Raw genomic sequence first — 21,060 nt, forward strand, 5'->3', positions numbered from 1 at the left:
GTCACACAGCTAGTAAGTGTCTGAGGCCTGATTTGAATTCAGGTCCTCCTGACTCCAGGGCCAGCGCTCTATCCACTGAGCCACCTAGCTGCCCCTTTTTTGTTTTATTGTTGTTGTTGTTGTCTGGTACGGGGAGGCAATCAGGGTTAAGTGTGAAGTCTGGCATCTTGAAGAGAAAGAGAGAGAGAAAGATAGGGAGAGAAATAGACAGAGAGAGAGAGAGAGAGAGAGAGAGAGAGAGAGAGAGAGAGAGAGAGAGAGAGAAGGACATTGAAGCAGGGTCCAAGATAGTATGATAGTTTATTTTTATTTAAATTTACGTTTCAAAGAAAGATGTTTCATGCTAGAGGAAGTGATGATGTAACAGCGTGATTAAAATTATATGAAAGCGATGGTCTTTGGTATTTAATTTTCAATGTTTTCTCTCCAAATGCTCACTTGTTTCAAGTTCAGCTCTGATTGGTAGCCATGTAGCTGGTGGTATTTTGGAATCATCTGGTCTCCGGTTCTTCTGGAATAGGGAGTGTTTATTCCTCTTCATAAACCTGAAATAGATGGGGTGGGAAATGGGGGGTTTGTATACTGTATTGTAAATAATAATTGTGTTTCTTCATTAATGAAAAAAAAGGAAAAGGAAAAAGAAAAAGTAAGCTTTGTTTCTACCCTGTCCATGTCCCTTGGTCAGGTCTCCATTTATGGCTGGGTGGCACAGTGGATAGAACATGGGTCTGGAGGCAGGAAGACCTGAATTCAAGTCTGGCCTTAGATACTAGCTGTGTGACCCTAGGCAAGTCACTTAACCCTGTTTGCCTCAGGTTTCTCATCTATCCAGTGAGGATCATAGTAACACCTACCTCCCAAAGTTGTTGTGAGGATTAAAAGAGATAATAATTGTAAAGCACTTAGCACATAGTAAACACTATATAAATGTCAGCTATTATGATTATTCTGTGTCTATCTTTGGGGATATCTCAATTTACAAACAACAAACTCAGATGATTTTTTTTTTATTGTTAAATCAATACCTCAGGTCTTTTCCTTGCATAACAGAGCATTGTCTTTCAGAGATAGTTCCTCCTTTCCTGAATCCCATGAGAAAAAGGACTTGGAAACCCCTCAAAACCCACCCAGTCACTCCACATCTAGATGAATAATTTTTCACCTTGGTTTGAAGAAGCTGCAAAGTTTTAAGGATTTTCTTCCACAGTTGAGAAAGCAAGAAATCCAGTGATACAGTTATGGACTCTAGAAAGTTTCTCAGGGGGGTGAAGGAATTCTTTCATAAAGGCACCAAGGTAGAATGGAAAGAGAACTGAGCCAGGAGTCAGAAGACCTAGCTTTGACTTCTTTGATGGACTACTAATTCACTGTGAAACTTGGGAAGTCATTTAACTCCTCTAGGCCTCATGGCTGGAAAGGATCTTAGAGTCACTGGCAACGTCCCTGGCTATAATATGAAGGGGTTGAATTTGATGATCTCTGATTCGAATTCTCCCTACCCTCTAACCTCCACCCCAACCCAGCTTCAAACCCCCTCCCCCAATTTACCAATGATTGACAAAGACAGATGCCTTCCAATTGCTTTGAGTCCTTCCATCCCCTTCTCACCATGATTTGGTATTTGAGAGACACACAAGGCATTTTCCCCTAAATAAACTGTAGTAGGCCAGAGCCCCAATCCATACATGTTATGAGAGAGGAAGCAGACCCTGTGATGCAGATCGTATTTCAAGCCCCCCTAGGCTGTGGAATAGGTAGGATTATAGGCCATGTTAGAATTAACAAATACTTCTAGATTATAGACCCTGACATATAATAAGCAGCTAGAGAAAAAAGGTTTTTGGTTTCATGTATAAAGGAAGGCTTTGCACCGACGACATACCCTTGGTATCCCCATTAGCAGATAAAAAGGACCTAATGAGGAGGCCTGAATCAGACCTGGTAGGTTCTACACTCCCTGACACTGTACTTGCCACCCCTCAGAAATCATCTCTGGGAGAAATCCTGCTCATCAGGGTTATTGGCATATAACTTTGCCTTGTTTTTGACAATCATATTCTTTTTTTTTCCACTTAATAGTATTTTATTTTTTTCCAATTATATGTAATGGTAGTTTTCATATTCACTTTTATAAGATTTTGAATTCCAATTTTTTTCTCCTCCCTCCCTTCTTCCCCCCTCCCCAAGGCGGCAAGCAATCTGATATAGGCTACCACATGTACAATCATATTAAACATATTTCCACATTAGTCATTAGTCATGAACAACCATATTCTTATAAGCTAAGAAAATGTCCTTTTTTATACCCCTGTTTGAATCAAGTCAGTCATTTACATCACTCCAATATCCAGATGTAGGAGAGTCCTCTGGGCCTCAACAATTGGCATTGTGAGGGGTAGTGGTGAAAATGTGTCCCTCATCCAAACAAGGAGAAAAGGGGGACAGAAGATGGGAGAAGGGGGACATTAGCCCGTGACATCTAATGGAACAAGAGCTCTGGGTAGTTTTAAAGAAATCTCATCAGTGGGACAAGATGCTTTGTCAAACCTGGGGGGAGGGAGGTGGAATGGATGAAAAAAAAGTAGGAGGAACACTGCACGTTTGCAGGAAAGAGAAAATTTTTAGTCTATTTGAAACTTTAGTTTAACTCCTTCAACAATAGAAATAGCTCAAGCAGCTGCCCTGAGTCGAATTTTCTCACAGAAAGGTTTTTCTATTTCATTTATCTGTTGTTTTTCTACAGATTAGCGTGTATGCTGTCAATAGCGTCTGCGTAGTCTGTATCTGTTTATCTGGGTAGAGTTGCTTTTTTCTTGTGAATAGGCAAAAGAAAAAGGGTAATTAGAAGAAGTGAGGGGGTTTTTTTCTTTGCTTTGTTTTTAGCAAAACTTTTAAAGGATATAGTTTTTTTCTGCGTTCCAATTAGGTCACTTGGTATGGCAAGAGAAAGATAAAGGAAAATCTATATCCTCCTGCGTATGCAGAGATTAGTATTGAAAACTAAGGAGACACTAAATCTATGAATAAAGTCAGGTATAATCTTTTTGAATAATATAGATTTCCAAATTGTGCTAGCAATGGCCAAAGTGGAAATTTTGTAGAATTTGTGTATACAAATGCACTCAGAACTCTTCTCTTTTTCCCTAGAGAGAAGAATCTTTTTATGCTTTTTTTAATGTTAAGAAAGGAGAAAGATTTATTATTGAGACCTTTGTCACTGAGTCTGGAGAAGCCCCCCACTGAAATAACTCTTCCCAAATCCAGGCCATTACCAAAGGGTTGGGGTGTCCTAATGGTAACAATTTTTGTAATCTGAGAGCCATGTTATTCTAAGAGTTAATTTACTTTTTAGCAGAAGTATAGAAGACCTTGAGTGTCTATAAGAGAGGTATATTATAGCATACTATTTTCTCCATTCTCTGGAAAAAAAAAAGCACTACTTTCCACAGGAACGTGTGTGGGATAACAAGAAGCTTTTGTTAATTTTGAATCTAAGCATGAAAATTAGCAAATTGATTTTTGGTTTTTTAAAAGCTTAAAACAAGTTAAATTAGAAAGTGCTTAGATGAAGTTTGTAAATTTATATATTTAAATGTAAGTCTTTCCAATGAATTTTGTCATTCCCCTTCAAATACACACACAAACACACACATACACATAGACACATACACATGTACATACAGAGTTATGACTCCTGCTAAATGGGAGGATAGTAATTATGAAGCAGTTTGTTAAGATAACAGCTTGGAAGTAATAAAACCAATAGGACAATGAAATATTTAGAAAGTAATCAAAGGTTGCTCATAGTAGATAAATAATTTTATGCAAATTGCTGGTTATTATAGAATATATAGAACGTAACTGGACATATTATAAATGGACTTACTCCAAATTTTCTTAATATTCAATATGCTAGTTATATAATATTGAAAAATATGATAAAATAATGACAGCCTCCATACCTTTGTGAATATGATGAGTTTTTCAACTGCAGAAAAACACTGATGTGTATAAAGGTTTTCATTGTCAAGCCTACACTGTCTACTTTAGGCCAAGTACAGAAAAAAGCTTGAAGCCTGCTGAGAATCTTGTGAGAGACTTTAAACTGTAAGAGAGATATTAAACCTCAAGACTTAGAACTTTGGGTCTACATATCCCAGGTTAGAAGAATTTTACTCTCGAGAGATTGACATGCAGTTCCTAAACTCTCAGAGATAATACTGAGCCATCTAGTTTAACCTTAACAAATGACTGAGTTTTCAAGGAAGTGCATGAAATTAATTTCTGTGTAAAACACTAAAATGTGTCCAAATTATTTTTGTGATTCTTAATTTTGACAAGTAATGGCTAAATCAGGATATGTCAAGCTAGAAAGAGATGAATCCAGATATAAGTGTTTAGAAAAGACTTTGTATGAGCTTAAACAAGATGAATGTTTTAAATGACTTTCATGTATTATGTCATAATTGTTTGTATTAATGTTAACTTGGGAAGCAATTATCCTACTTTGGTATAATTTACTATATGAGGTGGAAGCTCTTGGGATTGTAATTCTGATCTGATCTCAGTTTGATTTCTAGTAAGAGAATTTATGATGCATAGCCAATAACTCATCATTCAGAGGAAGATGCTAACAGAGGGAATGCCACCTAGTACTTCAACATTACAGTCACCAAGGTGGATGTGGATTGATGGAGAGGTGGAGATCATGGCCTTATGAAGATAATAACAGGATCCTCCCAACTCAGTTTTGAAGTTGTTTCAACCACAGCCTTCTTCCTCCTTTCACAGCAAATTCCTCTACTGGAAGGAGACACACAAATGTTTTATGATGAATCTTAACGTAACTATCATCAGGTATCACTGAATTCATAATGATGAGGATACCAGGGAGGGAAAAAATGTCACTACCCATTCCAGGCAAATAACAACAATAACAGCAGAAGCATTTATATGATGCTTTAAGGAATGCAAAGTACTTTACATATATTATCTCATTTGACCCTTATAACAACCACATGTAGTAGACTCAATGAGGATGAGAGAGATCAAGAGACTTGCTCAGTGTCATAAAGCTAATATGTGAGGCAGGATTCAAACTCAGTTCTTCTTGACTCCAGTTCCAGTGACTATCACCCATGCTATCTAGTGGGTGAGTGGTCCCACTCTCTGCTCAGAACCAAAGATCTGAGGAAGGGGAACACCAACCTCAAATTTTTGAATTACAGCCATTTTAAAGAGGGGGTGGAAATGCTAGAGAAAGAGCTGTATATTAATATAATTATAATGAATAACCCTAGAACTGTTTTTCATTCTGATAGTTACTATATTGGGAGGTAGAAGATTTAACCTGGCATTGCACAAAGCAGGAGCAATAGCCCCTTGAGTTACCTGGGAGATACCACCCAATTTCAAAATTTCTTTGCCAATTAGATGGCTGATTCAGACCAAATTTAGAACATTTAACTAATGGAAGGTGGTTGTGGTAGGTGATGGTAGGTATCATAATAACACTAATTTCACTGGGAAGGAAAAGCTATTGATTAAGATGCTCATGGAAAGAAAGGTTACTAAGGATTCGTAAGTTCCAGAATGAGGAATAGAAGATCTCTAGACTTGGATAACGAAACTATTTGGATTGTTAATAAGAGGCTTTATAGCCCGCTTCTAAGATTTTGCTTAGTATCCTATACCCAGCAACTATTCACAATACCCAATTCACAATTCTGACCAAGAGCAGACGACAGCAGAGGCCAGATCCTCATTATTAAGGATGACTAAATTACCTGGGTCACCATGATCCCAATTAGTGGAATGCAGTAGTTCACAGCTAGGTCCACTTGTATTATAAGGGAGGGATCAGACCATGTGATACAGACAGAATTTCAAGTTGGAAGCCCTTACACTATGGGCAGATAGGATTACAAGCCCCATGGGGACTACTGTTACCTAGTAGACTTTGTCAGGTAGGTAGCTAAGGCACAACTGTTTCTTTGCTCATGCACAACAGACTTTGAACTAGTGTAATTACCTTGGACACCCCTTCAAACATATAAGAAGAACCCAGTGAGGGAGAACCCACCTCCTCAGTTCTGGCAGATCCTCCATTCCACACAGGTCATGCCTCTATCCAAGCATCATCTCCATGGAGAAAATGGAGGCAGAGGAATGGTCTTGGAGCTCATCAGGATTATCAGCATATATTCTTGGACTGTGTTTGATAAGTGGATTAAACCTACTTTTTTATACTCCCTGTTCAAGTAGGGTCATTGCATCACTCCAATCCCTTATTCTAAGACAGCTTTTCCAGCCTTCTAAGACACAAATCCATGCGTCACATGAGAATTCTGGGCAGTCACTGAACTGAGACTCCAAAATTACATTCTATATTATATTTTTCTAATTCTAAAGCTGCTTGAAAAGCTTTTTACATCTATCTGCCTCTTTAGAGCCTCACAAGTGAAGCAATATGAATTCTCATGTTACAGTCAGGAACTTCTTAAGTCTTCCAATAATTCAGACTGTAGCTATAACATAAGATCATAAATGTAAAGCTAGAAGGGATCTCAGAGGTTATCAAGCTCAAAACTCTCATTTTACAGTTAAGGAAACTGAAAACCATGGAAATAAAGTGACTTTCCTAAGGTCACACAGGTAGTAATTGTCAGAGGTACAATTTGAACTAAAATCTTCCAACTTCAAAGCTGTGGTTCTTTCCACTGTGTTAAATGCTTCCACGCTTTGAAGATGAAAAACACTAAGATTATTATTTTTTAAAATTAACTCTTAAGAAAAGGGAATTCTGGGGGCAATTAGGTGGCACAGTGGATAGAGCACTGGCCCTGGAGTAAGGAGGACCTGAGTTCAAATCCGACCTCAGACACTTGCTAGCTTTGTGACCCCGGGCAAATCACGTAACCCCAACTGCCTCAAAAAAACGTAAAAAATAAAGAAAAGATAATCCTTTTCTCAAAAGTCCTTCTGCATTGAAGCCATTTCTATTGCCCTTGTCAACAATATATAGGGAACCCCTCCATCAAAGACCTCATCACCAAGGCAACTTCACTTAAATTATCATCAAGAGAAGCCTGGTGTCAGAGAAAGTCACTGGACTCAAATTCAGAAGACCTAGGTTTTAATTCTCCAATCTCTTAAATGCTAATTATTGTGAACTTGAGGGCAAGTTCACCATGGATTTGTTTCCTCATCTTTAAATGAAGGGAGCCCCTTCAGGCTCTGAATCCTTGGGTCCTATGACATCACTCCACTTAGAACAGTTGCAGATTGGCTGGTGACTCTGCAACTCAAGTGTGTGAGTCCTGATGGGTGTTGCCTTCTCCACCTGACTGGCCCATGGCTTCCTGTGGCAATTTCTGACCTCCAGGGGAGAAAGATCACCTTAGCATGACAGCGTTGACCGTCTTGGGCTCCGTTATGATTTCCTTCTGGTGCCATGACAGAGGCCAGAGGGAACACCCTCAGAGAGAGGAGATAACAATATCCCAGAAAAGGAAACTCTGCAGGTTCTTGCTTTTATTTTTCTCAAAGGAGACAGAACTGAAAGATTGGAGAACTTTATTGCCTCATTTTCTTTTTGACTAAGAAATTGGTAGGCTGGATAGTCATATTTCTCACCTGCTCTTATACTAGTTATATCTGCCCTAGACTTTGGGGCAGTGGCTTATCAATATAATGGTGAGTCATTTTATTTTGTTTTTTATTCCCTTTACAACTTCAAACTTCAGATAATATAATAGTCAGGCTATAAATGATCTCAAAGATTACTTAATTGAATCCTTCCATTTTAAAGATGAGTAAACTAAGGCCCCAACTGGCTAAGTGATTTGTTAAAGTTCACTCAGTCAGTTAGTAGCAGAGTTAGGTGGCATGATTACTGATCCAGTGGTCCTTCCTCTGTTCTTTGACTCTTTCTGATACAAAGGTAAAAACTGTTGTTGTTTAGTCGTGTCCAACTATTTGACCCCATTTGGGATTTTCTTGGCAAAGATATTGGAGTGATTTGTTACATCCTTCTCCAGTTCATTTTACAGATGAGGAAATCAAGGCAAACAGGGTTAAATGTCCAGGGTCATACAACTAGTAAATGTCATAGGCCAAATTTGAACTCGAGAAGATGAGTCTTCCTGACTGGAGGACCAGCACTCTATTCACTGTGCTGCCTAGCTGCCCCAAGGTAAAAATTATTACCCTCATTTTGCAAGTATAAAGTTTAAATGTCACAGAGATGGGAAAATTTCACCTCAGTAATTCAGGGACAGTTAGAGATAAAACCCTAGTCCTCTAATCTTAAAGTCCCTTGAAGCACTCTTCCCTGTGTTCCAATTTATCAAAATAATAAACATGTCACTCCTTAGTAAACCACTTTGCAAACCTCAAAGTACCGTGTGAGTATGAGCTACTATTATTATTGGGCGTTGGAATCTTTTCCTTTTCCCTTTGTTCATGATCATCAGCCCACAGGGTATGGCTGCCAAAATACTGAGACAGTAACTGAAAGATACTGAAAGAAGAAAAAAGACAAGGGAAAAGAGGAAGATGCTGGGTGATGACCCCCAGGAAGAAGACAGCTTAGAAGGGCTTGGCCTTCACCTTGTACGAAGGAGAGAGACGGTGGAGCTTTAGAGACTCATCTTCTCCTGGTCTGAGAAACTGGCAGATGAGGTGGTCACATTATGCAGCTGGGGGCCATCAAGAAGATCAGCAGAAAAATGAAGAGGAAAAGAAAAAGAAAAAATGACCTTCCCTTCCTCACTCCTGCCTTCAACCAAGAGAGGAATTATGGGGAAGAGTCCTTTGCCAGCAGAACTCTCCCATTTAGAACTACAAACAACTCAGGGGAATATAACACATCCATGCAACTAATGGGACTCTATTTTCTCTACTTTTCTTAATCATCTTTTATTAGAATGACACGCTTGCAAGTGGAGAATCTGTCTCAGCATAATGGGGCCATCATGCTACAATTTCCTGGGTCTTCTCAGTGGGGGATATAAGCCAATAGAATGAGACACTACCTAGATGCCCACCCACGTATGCACGCGCGCACACACATACACACACACACACACACACACACACACACACACACACACACTGATACCATTCATGCTTTGTGACCCTTTGACAACAATGTTATATTTTAAAAGTACAATTAGATCTGTTTGACATTCCAAACGGTTCCCTTCTTATGCCTGTCAATCAACCTTTCTTGCAGGGCTGTTGATTGTCATTTGACACAGATCAGCCTAGCTCACAATACTGAAATGGATCCTGAAAGAAACTAGGCATGTCAGGAATCTAATAAAAATTAAAAGTGTGTCCCTGTAGAATTGGTCTGGGCCTTTTTCACCTACAGAAGAGGCAGCAATGTAGAATGACAAAAAGAACATTGGACCTGGGGTTAGTCCACTTGGGCTTGAGACCCAGCTGTGACCCTCATTAATTATGGAACCATGAATATGTCACCTTGGTTCTCTCTTTATAAAATGGGATAATGAGGCTCTACTTACCTCACAAGACTGTAGTAAGGAAAGCACTTTATAAACCTTGAAGCATTAAATAAAAGGTATATTTGTGTGTGTATATATATATACACATATATTATGTATGCACATACATATCTATCCATATGTGTATATGTGTGTATATGTATACATGGGGGAAGAGACAGAGAGGGGGAGAGAGAGAGAAGGAAGAAAGGAGAAAGTGAAGGAAGGAGGAAGGAAGGGGAAAAGAGAAAAGGGGGAGGAGAGGAAGGAGGAAGGCAAGGAGGAAGGGAAGGAGGAAGGAAAAGAAGAAGGGGAAGAAAAAGAAGGAGGAAGGGAAGGAGGAAGGGAAAGAGGGAGGAAGGGAAGGAGGAAGGGAAAGAGGGAGGAAAGGAAGAAAGGAAGGAGGAAGGGAGAAAAGGAGGAAAGAAGAAGGGAGAGAGGGAGAGAAGGAGAAGGGAGGGAGAAAAGGAGGGAAGGAAGGAGAGAGAGAAGAGAGGGAGAGTCAGGTATTTTTTAAGTTTTCATAAGCTAGGTCAATAAAATTGCGTGGACAACAAAGTACGTCTGGTGAAATGGTTAATATGTGTTGAGCCCTGGTATATAGGACATACCTTTTTTCCAATCTCTCTCGCTTTAGCCTTAAGTTTGTTGACCTGGGATTCGGCCACTTTTGCTCTCTCCTTCGCGTCATCCAACTCATGCTGCTGAGTCTTAAACTGGTACAGATATTGATTGGCTTGTGCTTCCTGTCAAGAAACAAGAAGTCCCAAGGGCTCAGATGGTCTCACACTTTTCTGCTATGACCACAGTTAACATAGTAAAAAAAAAAAACTTGAGAAGTGTATAACAGGATTACAACTCCTGAGTTCTGAGCCAAGCCTGTGACATTTCAGAAATATGCAGGAATTCAGTTTTCAACACATCAGAAATTCAAGCTACAAACAGAACACCCTTTAAAGCATCCTCTCCTGAACTGAGGGCTGATGCACAGAACTTAGAGATCACTGGGGAAGCTAGGTGGAGCAGTGGATAGAGTGCTGGGCCTGGAATCAGGAAGATTTCAGTTCAAATCCAGCCTCAGACACTCACTAGCTGTGTGACCCTGGGCAAGTCACTTGATCTTTGTTTTATTTTCCTCATCTGTAAAATAAATCAGAGAAAGAAGTGGCAAACCACTCCAGTGTTTTGGGTTTTTTGCCAAGAAAACCCCAAATGGGGTCACAAAGAGTCAGACCCAACTGAACAACAACAGAGATCATTTAGTCAAACTCTCTCATTTTCTGGATGAGGAAACTGAGTCGCAGTAGGGAACTGAAGAAACTTAAACCCAGTAGGTTTAAGTGCTTTGCCTAATGTCATACAGATAATAAGAATCAGAGATTCAAACCCTGGTTTTGTAATATTGCTCTTAATGATAGAGCAGTGGTTCTCAAAGTGTCTTTGGGAGATCAAAGCTATTTCTATAATAATACTAAAATGTTTTAATTTCTAATATGGCAAATATCAATAGATATAATCCCATATAAATGAAAGCTCTTGTGGGAGGGTCCTCAATAATTTTTGGAGGGGGCAATTGGGGTTAAGTGACTTGCCCACGGTCCCACACAGCTAGTAAATGTCAAATGTTTGGTATGAGGTCTGATTTGAACTCAGGTCCTCCTCACTTCAGGTCCGGTGCTCTACTACGCCATCTAGCTGCCCCTAATAGTTTTTAAGAATGTAAAAAGGTCCTGAGCCCAAAAAGCTTGAGAAACAGTTTAATAAGACATAAATTTTGCACAAATTAGGTGCAGTAAAGTTTTCCCTAAATCCTTGGTGCATAATGATAAACCGAATATATTACGTGATTGACAGAAAGCTTAGCAGCCAGGGAAGTACAGGGAGACGTTGAGAGGTCAGTGAGAATGTGAAATAAAGTCAGTAGCTCCCATTAAATTTTTTTCAATTTTCCTATATATGGGTTTTTGAAGGTTTGTGTCATCTGAGCTTGTGTTTGCTAAATACAGCTTTGTCTGTCCCATCCTCCTATCGTTAAGCCCAGTGGGCACACTGTGCATAGTGTCCAGAGAAGGAAACTTTAGCATCAAGGAGAAACAAAGATAAATTTGATTAGATTAGATTTCCATTTGTGATTTGGTTTTTATTTGCTTCTATCTCTTTTAGGGTATAACAAGAATGGGATGACAAGCAATTAAAAGTAGCCGAGCTGATTTTGCTGTTCTATGACCAGAATAGGAAAGTTTGACTTAAATAAATAAGGCTTTGCTTAAGAGTACCAGCAGCAGAAACCACAGAACCGGAAATAGTCATGATGAACAGGCCACACTCGCTATCACCTCCAGCGATGGGAAAGGGAGGGGGAAATAAATAGGGAAAGTTTTATTTATTTAGCAGACACAAGCATTCAAGAGACATAGACAAAACGCAGCTATTTAATGTGATCCATATTCCTTACCTTCTATGTTCCTATATTTCTTTGTATTTGGTCTATATTCTGTAGATCTATATTTTATTGATCTATTTTCCTATATCTCCTTGAGAATGATCTATATTCTAATTATCTATATTCCTACATCTCCTTATGTTTGATCTATATTCTATAGATCTGTATTCTATTGATCAATTTTCTTGTGTCTTTGTGATTGATCTATATTCCTATGTCTCCATGTGATTGATCTTCAGATATCTTCTTCTCCTTTCCTGACTGCTAGGCTCCCTGTCAACCATATAGAATTTAAGTATTTAGTTAGAAATTAGCCACAGTGGTTAGACAAGAGAGCCACCAAAAAGAAGAAAAGACTGATGATCTTGGTTCAAGCAACTATGGAGGAAAGGTGAAGGGAATTTTATGATGACCTGAGGAAAGCGTGCTATGTCTGTTTCTGCTTCATGTCAGGTAAGACTTGGGTAGACATAAAGTGCAAATTAATCTCCATCTAGCAGAAGAAGTGAAAGGATTGCAGGAACACATTTTTTCCTCTTCAGGTAACAGGAGAAATTAAGTGTTCTTTGAAAGAATGTAATGAGTGTTCCATACAGAAAATAAAGAAGAAAAAGACAGAAGAAAAACATCACCTGAATCAGAAGTAAAGGTTAGAAGGGGACATAGAGAAGAGAGGGAGAATAAGGAGAACTCAACACTTGAAGCTAGGTAATGGATATAAAGCTGTTCCTGGAGGGGAAGTACTTCTTATACTCCAAAGAACGATGTTATGGCTCAGATGCTACCAAATGAAAGGTCACCCAATAACAGAAGAAGAGATAAGTAATGGTATCTGGTGACCAATACTAAGGCAGTTAATTATTGGTCTGACACATAGAGGCAAGTAGGAGGCACAACAGATAAAATGCTAGACCTCAAGTCATGAAAGAACCGAGTTCAAATCCATCCTCAGACATTTACTAGCTGTGAGACTCTGGGCAAGTCTCTTGACCTCTGTCTGCCTCAGTTTCCCCATCTGTAAAATGGAGATAATAATAGTACCTGCCCAGGGCTGTTGTGAGGATAAAAGGTGACAATATCTCTAAGTCATTTGGCAAGCTTTAAATCTCTATATAAAATAGCAGCTATTATTATTATGTGACAGAGAAGTTTGCCAGCTTCTAGGAGCATATATACAGAATTGTTAAAATACTTTCTACTAAAGATCCATGTGGGGATAAATAATATCCCCACAAGGAGGCACCTAAAGAGCATTGCTAAAGATTATGAAGTCCCAGGCAAAACACTGAAAACCAAACAAAACACCAGCTGTGCTTCTGAGGTTTTCAATCACTGCTACTAATTGAAGGTACAGAATTCAGAAGAAAAAAACTAGATTTGAGAAATGAACAGCTGGCTAAGAAGATGGTGTCTGATGGCAGGATTTGGATTTCTGAACCACGTAAAATGTAGGAGTGATGAGTTCCTGGCCAGGACTGGGTTATCCCTAAGAACGGCCTTTAACCTTGCAACCCTAGTCAAGGGTGATTCACACTAAAAAAAGAAAGGGAAATTGAAAATTCCCCCAATGGATGAGCCAAGTCTGGTATAATAAAGAGCAGGACACGCAATAGCTCATTGGTTTCTTTCTGGAGGAAGATGATCTTGGCCTGGGAAGAATAGGACAAAAATGCTAAGCAAGGAGTAGAAATCAGATATAAGGGATGAGATGGGATCTATCATCCTCAGTAAGTTCCTGTCACAGGCTTGAATGAGCTTTATCCCAGGGCACTGAAAGAACTGCCAGATATGACTGATTAGCTACAGTTAGTAATTCTCAAAAAATCTTGGATAACAGGGCAGGCACAACAAGACTGGAGAAGGGTAAACACCCTCCTCCTCCCCCTTTTTAAAGGAAGATTGTGGAATCTGCAAACTCTAAGCCAAGGATCTTGATTTCTATTCCTAGCAAAATACTAGAACGCATCATTTAAGGGTTAGTTAATGAGCACTTAGAAAGGGAAGCAGAACAATCATGACAAACTTACCTAATTTCCTCTCTCCCCCACCCCAACCCTGCTTTGACAGGGTAAGTCAGGAGGATGCTGTAAATAAATGGATTTCAACAAAGCATTTGACAAATTCTGAAGGAAATAAGCACTTGATAAGTGCCTACTATGTATCAGCACTTTACAAATATTACCCCATTTGATCCTAACGACAATCCTGGGAAGCAGATGTTTCCAGGGCACTGGGGACTATTATCTCCATTTTACAGTTGGGGAAACTGAGGCAGGAAGAGGTTAAGTGACTTGCCCAGGGTCACCCAATTAGTAACTGCCTGAAGCCAGATTTGAACTCAGGTCTTCCTGACTCAAGGCCCAGGGCTCTACAGGAAGGTAGATTTGAGTGAATGACCAGATCTAAAACTTAGTCATAGGTTAATGACAACTTGACAGAAGTCTCGAGAGGAGTGTCCCAGATCTTGTCCTTGGCTCTGCAGCATTTAATATTTTTATCAATAACTTGCATGAAATACACTTATCAAATTTGCACACGACTTAAAACTGAGACAGATAGCCAAGACTTTGAATAATAGAGTCAGGACCCAGAAAGAGCTTTATAGATGCAACCATGCGCTAGATTAAATAAAATAAAATTTAACAGGGGCAAGCATATTGTTTCATACATTGTTCAAAAAAAAATCAACTTCACAAGTAAAGGATGGAGGAATTATGACCAGAAACAGTCCCTGTGATAAAGATCTGGGGTTTTTAGTGGACTACAAGATCAACCCGTGTCAACAATGGGACACGGCAGCCTAAAAATCTAATTGTATCGTAGATTGCACTGAGAAGCACAGGGCTCATAAAGAGGGAAGGAACATTTCTGTTATCCTCTACCTTAGTTAGACCATATACCAAGTCATGCATTCAATTCTGGTTGCTGAATTTTAGGAAGGGAATGAGAAGTCAGAGCATTCTCAAAGAGGGTGACCAGGATAGTAATAGCTCTAGAGGACACAATATAGGAGACTAGGATGAAGAAAATGGGGACATTAATCTGTAGGAAGAGGAAATACAGAGGGAATATGCTAGCAGTCTTCAAGTATTTAAAGGGTTATTACCTGGATTAGACTTGTGTTACTTGGTATCGGGGGTGGTTGTTCATTCTTCCTTCTCTTAAGAAAACCAACGACATCAGGAGGGTAATGTCTTGACTTGCAAGTGAATTGGATTTAAGTGAGGCAGGTCTGTGTAGTCATCAGCCCTACTCTGTCCTCTAGAATCATCAAGAGTTCGGCGGCAAGACATAGGTCAGTACCACTGATGATGGCCCCAGATGCAGTGGGAGACCTTGGCCTTTTTAAGCTAAGGACTTTCCCAGTTCTCAGTTTTTCTAAGGCGACATTCATTCAGTGATTAAAGGTTAGGTAAGAATTGAGGCAAAAGATGGCCTAGTTTGACTTCATGAAAGAATCAGTCTGGGAGGCTAAGACTCTCAGAGTTTCTGGCCAGAACAGAAACAATTGCTATTTACACTCACTCTGAGCCTTCAAAACCCAAATAATGACCAAATGAGGCTTGGACTGGGACCTATTATTGGTCAATCAGTGAAAGCCAGAGCGATTTGGATTTAAAGGCATAGTTAAGTAGCTCCATTTGAATTCCAATGGACTTTATCAAAGCCTGGTTTACCAGAGCTATATTTCAAGAAATCATAAAAGAAAACTGCATGAGACAAGAACTAGAAACAATACATATAAACTGCAGACAGGCAGATTTAGGTTTGACACAGGAGAAAAATTCCTAAGTGGGATGGGCTTCATCAGGAGATCATAGGTTTCCTGTCTCTAGAGTTCTTCAAGGAAAGACTGAATGACCACTTGAGGATGCTACAGAAGGTACTTTGGATTAAGGACAAGGTTGGACTAGGGTCTCTGAGGTTCCTTCCAACTATGAGATTCTTTGAGTCTATGTAAATAAAATGGTATGTTTTTGTCACTCTTATAATTACAGGTAAGGCTCTACCACACCAAAATATTCTAGCTAACTTGCCATAGAACCTGCAGGCCTACCATGATAGATTACTTTTCTTTGAGACATTGCTATCTTTAAGGGTCCTCAGTTAATGTGTCACTCCTTCAAAGCTATGTGTACTTGTTGTCATCGCTCCATAAACACTCTATTAAATATTCAATCATTAGATTATTTTCCCAGGTGACAACTGAATGGGAATAGTCACAGAATAGGTAAGTTTTATGAGAGAGAGTGGTTGCCCCTGGTACTTACCACAGCCTCTACTTGGTGTTTGTAACTTTTCACTTTTAGCTGCAGTTTATCTATCAGAGTCTGCATTCTACTTAGATTTCTCTTATCTTCCTCTGCCTGCAAGCACAAGAGGACATAAATGAAGATAATTTAGGAAGGACAAGCAGACCCATGAGGTTGAGAGAAGTCTTACATCGTGAGCAAATGGTGCAAGTACCTCCTCTTAAACATTCTTGTTAGTGAGAGTCAATCATTTATTCAATGGAATCATCTCTGTTGCTCTGATGTACAAATTGAGCATTTTGGGCTCTTAAAATTCTTATGTAATCTCTCTCTGTCTCTGTCCCTCTCTGTCTTTGTCTCTGTCTCTGTCTCTGTCCCTATCTGTCAGTCTTTCTCTTTCTCATGGCTTCAACTAGACATCCCTTTGCAGATGACTCAGGAAAAGATTGCTAGATTGGGAGCCAGAGACCTGGGATTCAAATCCTGCCTCTCTGCTAGCCAAGCCATTTAACCTTTCTGGGGTTCAGGTTCCTTATCTGTTAAATGGGAGGATTGGAGTGGATGAGCTTTAGAACCCCTTCGAGCTCTAAATCTGGCATATTATGACTCTCAAATCTTTATCGACAGTCGTGACTTCTTACTCATGCTACAGATCCATGTTTCCAAGTGCCTACACTTTGATTTTAGTTTTTGGATATGTTGAGCTGAGAGCTATTTACATAATTTCTCAAATCAACACTCCTGCCCAACTTTCCTGACTTTCAGTGATAGCACCAATATTCCAATACTTTAAGCTAGAAATCTCTGTAATCTCTTGACTTCCTCCTCCTTCACCCTTCCTGTATCCAATTATTCTTTCTTTGAAATTTCTTTCTGGTGCGCTTTTTCCTCTCCATTACCGTTACTACCATATTATTCAGGTCCTGACTATTATAACATTCTGTGCTTTTTTCCCTGCCTCTATTTTCTCTTCTCTCCAATAATCCTACACCCTGGGGCTAGACTCATCTTCCTGAAACTCTGCCTCGGTCACTTCAGTCCTCCCTTCTCTAACCTACAGAGGTTCTCCATTGCCTGCTTCACGAAGTTCAGACCCCCTCTGCTTGTCTCTCCAAGTAGTCCATGATCTGTTCCCACTCTGTCACGACTCCTTAACTCCTTCACATAAACCCCACAGTCTAGTCAGACCGACTTACCACTCACCACATTTGTTTTTAACTGGCCCTGTAAAGTGTAAGAGATTTTATCTATTTGTGTACAGGTGCAGAAAATGTTCTACTAATTGATTCTGTTCCTAATTTTGTTGTGTTGTTGCATGTCTTAATTAAATGCTTTTGCTGATTGGATTTATGTGTCTATGGCATTATCTAGCAAGAAACTAATGCGTCAGATTGGGACTTGAGCTATGGATTGAATAGTTATTATCTCCAAAATAATTACGTTGAGCCTGTCAGTAAAGGATACTACCAGGGGTGTGTTGGTGCTAGTTCTCCAAAAACAACGTGCACAATGCACAATTTTAAGTTTCATTGACATCATTCACATTTTCTCCATCACTTTTTTAAGTCTAGACAATTAACAAAACAATAAATCAAGGTAAGATTTAGTATTTGCTGATTTCAGAGGTGAAAATTTAACAATCATACTAAAACATTAACAATCAGCTCTTGTGAGCTAACAAAAGCTTGGCTCTAGCACATTCCTGGACCAGCCTATACTTCCTAAAAACTAAGCTACTATATAAGTAAACATGAAAGCATTCTTTAAGACACTGAAAAGTGGAGGAAATTGTGTATCTTTGGTATTTTGTTCAGTAGTAAAGTTGCTTATAAAAAGAAGAAAAATGAATGGGGAAATATAAACATTTTATTAATAAGGAACACAATTCATCCTCAGTGGCATGCACATGAGTTAAAAAAAAATAGCTGCTCCCCCATTCTCAGGAGCAGATTAGCACAATGCAGGTTTTTCTTTCAGGTTTTTGAGGGGCTTAGCTGGCCACATGCACCCCAAGGAATTTTCCTGTGGTTGTGATTTGTCCTTCGTTCTCTAGGGCCTCATAGAACCAAAGGATCAAAGAGTTAGAGTTGGAAGGGATGCTTAAGGGTCACCTAAGCCCAAACTCCTCTTTTCATAGGTAAGATAGCTAAAGCCCAGAGATGCTAAGCAACTTGCTCAAGGTCAGACAAGTGGTTAGTTTCAGTTCTGGACTTCAAACCCAGATCCTCTAAGTCTAAACCAAAATGCTCCCCACTATACCATTACTGCTTTCCATTCTCAGCTTAGTCTAGAGAAGTATTTGATTCCAGGGTGAGTTGCACATTCTTGACAAGGATTGAAGGAAAAACTCTACAAGTAATGGCTATACTTTGTATTCCCTGAACATTCCCTCTGAAAATATCGCAACCCTTCAGAAACATTATCTACTGCCAATTACTAACACCATCCTCCCTGTTATAGAGGTGGAGAAATGTTGGCATGGAGGTCAGACGAAGAATCAGAAGCAGGGCCCAGAATAGAATCTTGGTCTCCTGACTCCCAGATGGGCTGGTTCCAGCCTGTAGCAGCTAGATACGGATCAAGCATCCTTTATCTGAGTAAGGTCTATAAATTACTGTCTTCATACTTTTTTTGCTTTTCTACTTTGAAATTAGCAAGTGAACTATATTGTACAGTGAGGCTAGAGCAAGATGGGGTCTTTTGGTCTGTATGGGTGTACTTTTTCCCCCTGATTGATTTTTATTTTCTCGGGTCTATTTTTTCTTTCTCTTAAATGCATTGCATTTGCAGGCTTGTATTGTTATTTTAGAGGTGCTGAAATCAACTTGTGGGGCTTTTTGGAGGTATGGCATTTTTCTGTCTATAGAGGGGAAAAAAAGACAGTGACCACTAACTTTGGAAGAAATCTACAATATTAATAAAGTCTCATGAGATGTCATCGAGTAAAGAATATTTGAGGGCCGAAGGTGATAAAACCTAGCTGACAAATAGCCTGCTAATAATATATACATGTTGTAACGTAGATCATTAGGCTGCTCTGTATCTTTAAATTTTGTGGAACCTGAAAATTGGGAGCAGAATTGGCTGTTCTTTCCATGTTGGTCCAGTTTCCTATTAAGCATCCCACGGTAGCTGGCTTGGACTGCCTACCATTCTCTTCATTTATACCCTGTTCTCACCCAGCATCATAGAGAAAGTCGTCTTTCTGAGGGAGCTGTAGACATCAACTGTGAAAAATGACTTGAATATATAAATAGCTTTTCACTTTTAATTGCGGCTTGCCAGTCAGCTCCTGCTTCCTGAGAGCTCTGAAAGGGGAGGGGCCCACCCATACCACTAACAACATGGGAGACCAGGAAGGGTGAGTCTGTATCTATGACTGAGGACCAAGAAAGATGGAGAGTGAAAGCAGTGGGAGAGAGAAAGTCATTTTAGGTTTTAAAGGCTACATTTCTTCCGGAAAGGACCAACAATGAAAAAGCATAACAACAAAAACAACAACAATAATATTAGCTAGCATTTATTTAGTGTTTTAAGGTTCACCAAGTACTTTATGTTGTTATCTCATTATCACAACACTGTGAAATAAATGCTATTATTTACCTTCATTTTACAAATGAGGAAACTGAGGCAATGAGCGGCTAAGTGCCACTTACCACCCAAGGTCTCATCAGTAATAAATGGTTGAGGAAGGATTCAAATTCAGATCTTCCTGACTCCAAGTCCAGGACTCTGTCTACTGTATCACCTCACTGCCTCAAATAATTTTCCCACAATACCTGATAAGTCAGCTCCGTGATGGACCTCTCAAATTTAAGGGTTCTGTTCTGGGCCTCAGAACTCCGACGTACTTCACATTCTAGTTTATTTTCGAATTCACAGATCTGCAACCAAAACAGCACCTCAGTTTACTGGTTGATGGAAAAATGGTCATTCCATTGGCCAGCCCACAAAATCATTGGAAGGGGGATAATTAAGGAATGCTGGAGAATCTCTCTATATTGTGGCCTCTAAAAATATTGTTATCTGTTTGGGACAATTCTTTTTCTTGAAGACTGGACCAGAACTGAAAGGACCTTTTGAAATCTTAAATGGTCTATTTATCAACTATTCATGAACTAGCCCAGGGGTGGGGAAACCTGTAGCCTTGAGGCCACATGTGGCTCTCTAGGTCCTCAAGTGCAGCCCTTTGACTGAATCCAAACTCCACATAACAAATCTCCTTAATAAAAGGTTTTGCTTGTAAAACTTGGAATCAGTCAAAAGGCTGCACCCGAGGACCTAGAAGGTCACATATGGCCTCAAAGCTACAGGTTCCCCACCCCTGAACTAGCCTGTTTCTCCCATGGTTCAAAGTCTACTTCAGATGTGAGAAAGGACTAAGACTTTCCCCTGTTCAGTCATGACATTTAAGACCCTAATAATGGAACTTGGAATCAAGCATAGGCATAGAATATAAGTTTGTGGTTTGTATGTAATCACATACCATTCGAGATGTAGCACAGTTACGATTGCAATGTTGAGAGGCAGTAGGTAGTAGAGAGCTGCAAGACCTAGGATCTTACATTTTTAACCTTGTGATGCTAGACAATTCAGTCATTATTCTGATTTTACAAATGAAGAAACTGAGGCTTAAGAAGATGGATGCCTGTACTATTTACTTCACAAGGCCATTGTAAGGAAGGGACTTTGTAAGTCTTGAAGGGCTTTGCAGTTGAACGATTAATATGTTGTCTTATAGAATGATTCAAAAAAGGCAGATGTTACAGCTTGTATAACAACCAATGATTTTTAGATTGCACTGAAGCAAAATGCTATACAGACATCATCTGATTCAGTCCTCACAACCCTGTGA

The 21,060-nt window shown here is 39.5% G+C and overlaps 1 protein-coding gene across 1 annotated transcript in view; it reads right to left on the reverse strand.

The window, feature by feature from the left end:
* Positions 1-304: 304 nt before the first annotated feature.
* Positions 305-21,060, reverse strand: part of LOC110217522 (myosin-15) — a 94,887-nt gene continuing 74,131 nt past the window's right edge. Inside the window, 4 exon segments of the mRNA XM_078146138.1 lie at positions 305-545; positions 10,121-10,255; positions 16,224-16,319; positions 19,985-20,089. Of these exon segments, the coding sequence (XP_078002264.1) occupies positions 528-545; positions 10,121-10,255; positions 16,224-16,319; positions 19,985-20,089 (354 nt within the window). The 3' untranslated portion in view covers positions 305-527.

This window comes from Phascolarctos cinereus, unplaced genomic scaffold, assembly GCF_003287225.1.
Source record: "Phascolarctos cinereus isolate Bilbo 61053 unplaced genomic scaffold, phaCin_HiC Scaffold_726;HRSCAF=1367, whole genome shotgun sequence".
Taxonomy (NCBI): Eukaryota; Metazoa; Chordata; class Mammalia; order Diprotodontia; family Phascolarctidae; genus Phascolarctos; species Phascolarctos cinereus.